Source organism: Aptenodytes forsteri, unplaced genomic scaffold, assembly GCF_000699145.1.
Source record: "Aptenodytes forsteri isolate BGI_AS27 unplaced genomic scaffold, ASM69914v1 Scaffold55, whole genome shotgun sequence".
Classification (NCBI taxonomy): Eukaryota; Metazoa; Chordata; class Aves; order Sphenisciformes; family Spheniscidae; genus Aptenodytes; species Aptenodytes forsteri.
Genome location: NW_008796063.1, coordinates 8,905,171 through 8,913,602, shown reverse-complemented (window position 1 = coordinate 8,913,602; position 8,432 = coordinate 8,905,171). Strand labels below are relative to the sequence as shown.

General features: G+C 56.9%; 1 protein-coding gene across 1 annotated transcript; it reads right to left on the bottom strand.

Annotated features, from left to right (window-relative positions):
• Positions 1 to 8,090, bottom strand: NATD1 (N-acetyltransferase domain containing 1). The gene is made up of 3 exons (XM_009286577.1): positions 8,051 to 8,090; positions 1,183 to 1,301; positions 1 to 353 (listed from the first exon to the last, which is right to left on the bottom strand). The coding sequence occupies exons 1-3, from the start codon at positions 8,088 to 8,090 to the stop codon at positions 237 to 239; spliced, it is 276 nt and encodes a 91-aa protein (XP_009284852.1). The 3' UTR covers positions 1 to 236.
• Between the last annotated feature and the right edge of the window lie 342 nt (positions 8,091 to 8,432).

The window sequence follows — 8,432 nt, the reverse complement described above, 5'->3', positions numbered from 1 at the left end:
GAAGAAGAGCACCGGGGGGCACCACGTGTGCCCGGAGCCAGCCTGGCCCAGGGGCTGTAGCCATGCTCACACGTGGGCAGAGAGGAGGAGGTCGTGCCCACACTCATGCATCACATGGACGTACTTAAAAAAGTGGGAATTGTGAGTGTGGGAGGGGGGTTTCCTGAGACCGCAGAGAAGCAAAGGCCGCGTTGAACAGTCAGGGACAGGCGTGCTGGTGTCAGAGCTGTCCTGCCTTAAGGCTGCAAGTGTTCCAGGTACTGCGGCAGCGGGTTCTCCTTGACGTATTTCTGAATGTACCAGCACGTCAGGTGAGCTTTCAGGTCCTCCTCCACCACAAAGTCCAGGGCTGCCTGCAACCAACCAGAGAGGACAGATGGGTTATAACCAGCACCCCCAGCCTACAATCTCCTCTGAAACATCCCGGGGGACCGGACTCCCGTACCCAAGGTGCAGCTGGGGGAAACGGCAGGTTGCCCTCACATACGCCCTGCGTGAGGCAGCTGGGGGGAGAGGGCTGGGGGGAGGGCATGGCCGTCCTGCCACAGCCACCACAAGGTCCCCAGTTTAACCAGAAGTGTGCAGGGACCCCCTGGGTAACCCTCAACGCATCCAGCCTGGTGGATGCTGCATTGTGGGTGACCCAGCCACATCACGTGAAGGCCACCTTTGTCACCTATTTGCCCTGGCTTACAGGGCTAGGGAGCAGCTGTAACCCCAAAGCATCACCCCGCAATCCCCCACCACCACTGTGCTTGTGGCTCCTCAGCTTTCCCTGCACGGCTGCGGGCCTCAAAACAGGGCCCAAGGCAGGAAAAGGGCTCATGAGGGCCCTGAAGCTTTGAGATGAGGGGGTCCAGCCCCCAGGAGAGGCACTGCATCAGCCCCTGCAAGGTGGGCGCGAGGGCTGTTCGCTGCGAGGAGGAAAGGGCCGAGCCCGGGCAAGCGGCTGGATGTGCTGGCACTCACCCAGCCCCTCTCACCGCCAGAAATAGGAATATCTGACCACGGTTTTCCATCTGCTCCGCCAGCCACCCCTATCTCCCATCGGAGCGGGGATGGTTCCTGGGGGGCACGCGTGCAACACCGATGCAATGGGGCCTTGCTTCAGCCAGGGTCTCTAGCCGCGGCTGGGACAGCGACAGCTTCTGCCCAGGGGAGAAGGGGTGGCGGGGGCTGTACCTTCGCGAGGTGCTTGGCTATTCCTCTCCCTCGATAGGCGTCCGGTACTTCCGTGTGCTGCAAGTCCACGATCCGCTTCCCCACATATTCATAGAGCAGCACCGCCTTGTCGTGGCAACCTGGGGGATGCGAGAGAGGGGTGAGGCTCAGGATGTCCCCGGGGAGCCCCAGGCTCCCGGCCCGCCGTCGGATGGAGCCGTTCACCGGGGAACCCACAGCAGGGGACAGGCAGCTTGGGACTGCTACAACAGCCCTCGTGCGGCTCCTCGCGCCCGCGGGAATGGCTGCGGCACTGGGTGGTCTCACACAGTGGAAAAATCTCAGCAGAGATTTTGCTTCTGGTGACACTTGGACATGCCTGTTGGTCCCCCTCCCGAGGCACGAGCAGAGGTGGATCTGCTTGGCTTTTCCAAGCCCCTGGACCTTTTCCACCCAGCCCTAAATCAAGGGCCGACGTGCCAACACAACGCGTTTAGGGTAGGAAAGCAGCTGGCAGGGATGGGTGGGATGTGTTGATGGGAGAGTGAGCAAAAAGAGGAGGGGGAAGAACAGGACAAAGCTGATCCAGGTAACGGCCGATTCCTTTCTCTCTACAGCACAGAGTTTTTTGTCATGGCATATAAAACAGGACAAGACTTCTTGGCCTGGTGTCGCAGCATTTGGACAGACACATTTTGGGGAAGATGCTGGGAGAGAGATGAATCCCACAAACACACAGGAAAGCGTGCACAGGCATGCAGGGGGGTTTGTGCACACACATTTACATGCGCGCACACACGCACAGAGGCTTCCTGTTGTGACACCCTGACCTTTCTCACAGCAGTTCAGTTACAGGAAAAAAGAAGTTTCAGCACACGTGTAAACCAGAGGAGGGCTAATAACACCCCTCCGACTTCGTCTGCAGAACCCGAGCTTCTCTCTTCAACGCAAAAGCAAACATTTCATTTCTAGAGGGTTTCTGTATTTAAAAGTGAGTTTCAGAAATGCAAGCTTCCAATCCAAGAGACAAGCTCAATTAAAATAATGGAAACCTTTCCTTTCCCTCCAATGGTTATTGGAGGGTGAAGGGCCACAAGGTTCACCTGCATTTACTATATGCTTTAGCTGAGCTCACTACGCTTTATTTTATTGCATTTCAGCTGACAACTCCAGCCCAGTTCCCCTGATCGCTGTATTTGAGAGGCACTAGAAATGAGACCATTTGAATTTTGTGCTTCAAGAGAAGCAGCTCAAGTTTTTGCTCCTGCTCCTTTTAGGCAGAGACTCAATCCTCCTACATCGGATGGAAACCTTCGCATTTCCAGCCTAAGTTTATTCCTGCTGGTTTCTACCCGCTCATTCTTGTGCCAACATTGTTCTTGGGTAGACATAAATAATTTCCCTCCCTGCCATCCCCCCAAGTATTTACAGGCATCAGTCCTGCTGCTCTCAGCCTCTAGTTCACCAAAAAGCCAAGCTCTTTTAGCCTCCCTGCAGCTCCCAGGCTCCCCCCTCTGTCTCGGGACAGAGGGTTTGGGGTGAACCGCTGGGACGGGCAGAGGTAACGGGGTGGGGAAGGGGCTGAAGGGGTGCTCGCCTCTTCCCCGTTAGGAAGACCAGCGCAGATGAGATCCTATAGCCCCACTTCACAGCCACAAATCTTTGCGGGGGAAAAAAAAGGGAGAACCGCAGCATTTCCCCGTGTGGATCCAGGCACCCGAACAAAGCCAAGAGCCAAGGGAGCAGCTGCAAGCTGAGCTTTGCCCCAGCAGCAGAGACCTGTCTCATTTGAGAGAAAGCCCGCCCAGGTCGGGGCACAGGCAAAGCCGGCTGCCCTCACCCTCGCATCAGAAGCGACACATTCGGCGGCAGCTCTCTTAGAGGTGCTATCGGCAGAGGTGGCAGCACCGAAGGCTGTAAAACGCTCTTATAATGGTGGCTTTCACATGCTCCAGACCTTCCACTCTGCTCTCCTCCCAGGCCAAAACTTTCCATAGACTCTGCCTGAAGCTTTAATAAGTTCAAGATTAAATCCTTCTCTGAGTGATGACAGAGCAAAAGAATGTTGGGGGTTTTTTTAAATATACTTTTTTATATTATATTTTTTTATATATATGATCCATATAGAAGTATCACCCACGAAAATGCATTTTAAAGCAGAAGATGATGCAGTGTTTGAGGAATCTCAGATCTGCCCTGGACAGACTTTCCCTCGATATTCGCTGTACCACGTAGCACCACAAAACCCCAACCAGGACAGGAGCTGCAGTGTGCCACTAGCGTACAGATGAACACAGGCAGAGCCCAGAGGATTTTTACAACCGGCTCTGCAGAGAAAACCAGTGCTGCCAACACTGTGGGAAACTGGTCCCAGTTCAGAAAAACATCCCGGTTCAGCCAAGTACATAAATGCATCTGTACGTGCTCACCTCGGTGATGGGACCCCGAGCCACCCAGCTCATGAAACCAGGGACACTCGTGCCATAGGGTTTGGTGCAGGCCCTGCAGGTGACACCGATGGCTTGGGAGGAGATCGCTGCTGCGTCCCCACTTCTGTGCAGCCCCGGGGCTGGGCTGGGCTACACCAAGCATCTCCTGGTCCCTTGTCTCCAGCTCCCCGCTGCAGGATGGTGGGTGATGCAGAGCCACAAACCGAGGAAGGTGGTGGAAGAGGAAGCTCCAGGCTGCAAGAGGAGCTGATGGAGGCGGACAGCCAGAGGTGAGTGGTTATGCTTAAAGGTCACCGCAAACACACCCTGCAGCCCCTCCAGGTGAGAACATGCCAAACCAAACCCATAAGCTGGGCACAGATGGATGCACGGGACTGCACCGCCCCAGGGGCTGGAGGTGGGAAAAAGCCCTGATCAACAAAGGAGAAAAGCCGGGATCCAAAAGGATTTCAGTCTTGTAAGACAGTATCCTGCCCGGATTCTCCACTGTCTGCTGTCAGGCTGTGCACTCACGGCAGCCCTGCCTCCACGGTGATGCCGGCTCATGGCACAGGTCCTGCAGGAACAGCCTCTCCTGCAGATCGAGATCCCTCTTCCTCTACTGAGCGAGGCTGAAGGTGGCCAACAGCTCGTGAAGGGAGGGGAGGGACTGGCCGGCGGAAAGCCTGTTTCCTTGAAAAACAGCTGCTCTGCACATCCTCTCCCCACTGTCCTCACTGTGGCCCAGAGCCTCCGGGAAAAGCAGGGTGAAGCAGGCTGTACCCCCAAACCAGGACTGTTCCTGGGCTCCCCATGAGCAGCTCCGGGCACAACCCTTGTTTTCCCACCAAAAAGCCTCCCCGGGGCCAGAGGGAGGAGGTGGGGGAGCAGAGACACGTTGCTGCAATAACGATGCTGGAAGAAGCCTTGGTGCTACGTACCTTGGGCATGGGGGGGCTGCCCCCAGCAAAGGGAACACTGCAATGCTGGGGGAGCTGGAAGCGGCGTTGACCCCTCACAGGAGCAGCCCAGCCCCAGCTTGTCTCAATCCCCCCTGAAGAGAGGGGGCACACAAGCAGAAACCACACCAAAACATGGCATAAGAGGGATGCCGCAAGCCGGCCTCCCGCCTGTCTGTCTCGCCCCCTTAGACTTTGGGGCAGGGATTTTATCAGCCTGCATAGACGGAGCTTGGCAAAACAGGCTCAGGTCTCGGCCGGCCCGAGCAGTGCCCCATGAGCCTGATCACGATGTTTGACTTGCAGACACTCCCCTGCGCAGCACCTCGCCTTTGAGGCCACCGCGAGCGAGGAAGTCTGAGTCAATGCAAATCAGTACAGCAAGAAAGAGGAGCAAGAGGAGGCTGCACGATGAAAATGGCAGCAATGGCAGCACAGCTGGTCCCCAGCCCTCCCTCCCTCCCTCGAATCACAGGGTGCACAGGAAAGGGGAAGCTTTTACAGAAGGTGGGAGAGAGACCAGGTCTAAACTTGCTCTCCATGGAGGGTTTCCACCAGGACCAGTGGCACAGAGCTTCCACCCAAGCAGGGCAGACAGCTTTGGGCAGCAGACGAGGCCCCTGCACCGCAGGCTCAGCCGCACCACCAGACACGAGTCCCCAGGCCAGGCGGCTCGTGAGCCTTGACGAGGCCCCGGCGCTGCAGGCTCAGCCGCACCACCAGATACAAGTCCCCAAGCCGGGCGGCTCGTGAGCCTCGGATGAACAAGCAGGGAGCCCGGCCCCAGCCCCAAGCTGGGGAAGGGACACGGCAGGTGTCCGGGAAGACACAGGCACCCTGCTCCAGCCCATCCTTCGCTGGTCCCCTCTCCCCGGGTGTGCATGGTACCTGCCCGGTGAGGGGATGCTGCAGCACTGGCAGCACAGCAGGACCCGTCCCCCCAGCCTGAGGCCTTCTCCCTGTCCCTCTGTGCTGGCCCCAGCCTACAATACACCATTGCGTGCCTGGGACCGGAGCAGGGCAGGGGTCTGGCGAGGGCTGGCTGCTGCCTGCGGGCCAATTTCTGCGCTCACCAGCCTTTGGAGGCAGCCCCTGAGCTCCAGCCTCCCTGGGGCACTGCTGCAAAGCCATTCCCCAAGAGCAAGGGGGGAGAGAGCAGACGCCAGCCCCATTTCCCGCTTTCAGACCCAGAGGCAGGTGGGCTCGGCTCTTCTGGCTGCTGAGCTGAAAGGTGGCCGCTGAAAGCTGCGTGTGGGGCAAGCTGAGAGGACGAGACGTCCCAAGGAACGCGTGCATCCCGGGCCAGGGCTCGCTGCACGCCGCGGGCTGGCCTTGCTCCCCAGGGAGCCACTGGCACGTTACTACGGAGAGAAAACACAACAGAGCACAACAGACAGCGCCGAGCGGTGATGGCGCAACCGTCACCAAGGGGCCTCGCTCGGAGGAGCGGCAGCGGCACTCTGGTTTGAACCAGTTTCCTGTTTAGGAGCTCTCTCGAGGCTACTGTGGCATGGGAGAAGAGCGGGGACATCTTGATGCAGTGGCCAGTGGCCAGATCCCTTCATCCCCCGCTGCAGACGCGGCAGCTTTCCCCTCCTGGAGGGCATCTGCCCCGACAGGGAGGAAAGCACCAAGGCATGACCTGCTCCGGTTTTCCTAATACGCCCGAGCCCAGACCCCTGACAAGGAGCTCCCGAGACTCAGATTGGCAGCAGGCAAAGCAGGAGCTTCCAGCCACTGGATCCTGCCCAAACCCAGCTGGGGAGGAGCGGGAGGTTTGGGAAGCGTGGCTTGCTGCACCCATGCATTGAATGAATGGGAGCGCGGGTGTGCGAGAAGCCCGTGCGTCCCTGGGGAGGAGCGGGAGGTTTGGGAAGCGTGGCTTGCTGCACCCATGCATTGAATGAATGGGAGCGCGGGTGTGCGAGAAGCCCGCGCGTCCCTGAGGAACCGGAGCCCCTCGGTGCAGGCGGTGAGCCCGTCTCCCGACTGGAGAGCCTGACGTGTTTGATGGGCATCAAGAAGTCAGAGAGGCCACTGCTAAAAGTGCTGTTCCCCTGCCCCGAGGAGCTGTGCCAGCAGCTGGCCTGACTGGCCGACTACTTTGGGGTGGGGGTCTCTTTGGGTTTCTTGTTTTGACCAGAAATTTTATCTCGGATCCAAAAAAAACCCCAACTATTCCTGACAAAACCAGCCTATATGATGCCCATGGAAGTTTTTAGCTTTGACAAACTGCTCTTTTCCAACACAGTCGCTGCATTGGGAGGTTTCTGGCTAGCTCATGCTGTTAGTCACATCTTAACCGATTACAAATCCAGTTGGGCTTCTTTCTACCCTCCTCTCGGAGACATAATGAAGCTTGGTGAGGTCTGGTTATAATCAGCTTTACTTTCAGCTTCTCAGTGCTTCTGCATTTGGGATGTAAGGAAAAAGGGAATGTGTTAAAGTGAAGCAGCTGTTTCTACCAGAGTTTTAGGAGCCATGTGCAGCAATGAGGGCTCAGAGAAGGGAAAGACAGAGCAACCCAGAAAACACCAAATGCAATTCATCTTTCTTGCATACAAGGAAGGAGTCCCGACACGAGGTTACATGGGGGTGCAGAGGCAAACACAGGACGACACTGAAAACGCACACTTTCACAACTAGTTCACAGCTTTCACAGTGCCTCAGGCCTCTTGCTACAGGGATTTCCATAAGAATATCACCACAGAAAGTTTTCTACCCAACATCACACCACCGTAAACCACCAAGCCATCAGCCCAGAGAGCAGCTGTTACTGGAGATGAGCAAAGCCTGGCTCCTTGGTCCACAAGCCTGATGCACCTGTGTTTTCCCAGAGCATCACCCACACTCGACATCTAGCTGAAATTAGGACCGAGACACCAGAGACAAGCTGACCCTGGAGCCCACCGGCGAGCTGCAGGTTCGCCCCACGGGCTGCCGTTCATCTCTGCCGCAGTGCAGTAACACGGGGCAAAAAGTGCTCTCAGAGGGACACGTGGGTCACACTGAAACTAAAATCTGTGCCTGACCCGTTTCTTGTCATTCCCCTGCGTGCAGCAGGGAAAACCTGCCGGAGAATTCAGCATCACTGATGCTCATCGTGCCAGGAGCGGGAGCGATGAAGAGAGCAGTGCAGGAAATAAACACCCCGCCACGCACTCCCACAGGGATGGTTATCTTCTGACCACCTTCCAGGGCTTGGCTGTTATCAGCAAATGCCTAAGGAGAAGAAGGAGAGGCGAATCACCCACCCCGTGTGCTTTTAGTCAGCCCAGCGGCAGGAATACCGTCATGCCAGGACGCTGCTCAGCTCAGCTTCCTTACGTGGCCGGTGCTGAACTCACAAAAAAAGGGTTCAGTCTCCCTGAACTCCTGGAAAAAAACAACCCTGATCACGGGAATCCACCTACAACCCTGAGGAAGGCTGTGGCTTCCCCAAGCCGCAATGGTCCGCTCCTGAGGCAGGAGGTTTTGTGCCGATTTACACACGACTCCCACCATGGGTCCCACAGTTGATTCTCTCACTCTCGAAGTCCATCCTCTCCGGACCCGACTCATCCCCACTCAGCCGCCAAACGCTACTCGGCTGGCAGAGTTTTTATTCGGCAAACCACAATAAAAAGATTACATTTCCCTAATAACTGTCGGTCCTTAGCTCTCCCCTCTCTTTCGTGCACATACGAACTTCGCCGACAGCGACAACGCTGCGTTACAGCTCTCGCGATGGCAGTGGGGACCCGTCACCTGGGACCTCGTTTGATCTCTGTTTGAAATAAGCAGTTGGTGAAATTGTTTTCTCCGCACCCAGCACACACGTCTCCTCCTTCCTTGCTCCACCACTGCTGAGCCTCCAGCCTGCGCTTTGTAATTAGTGGTTGAA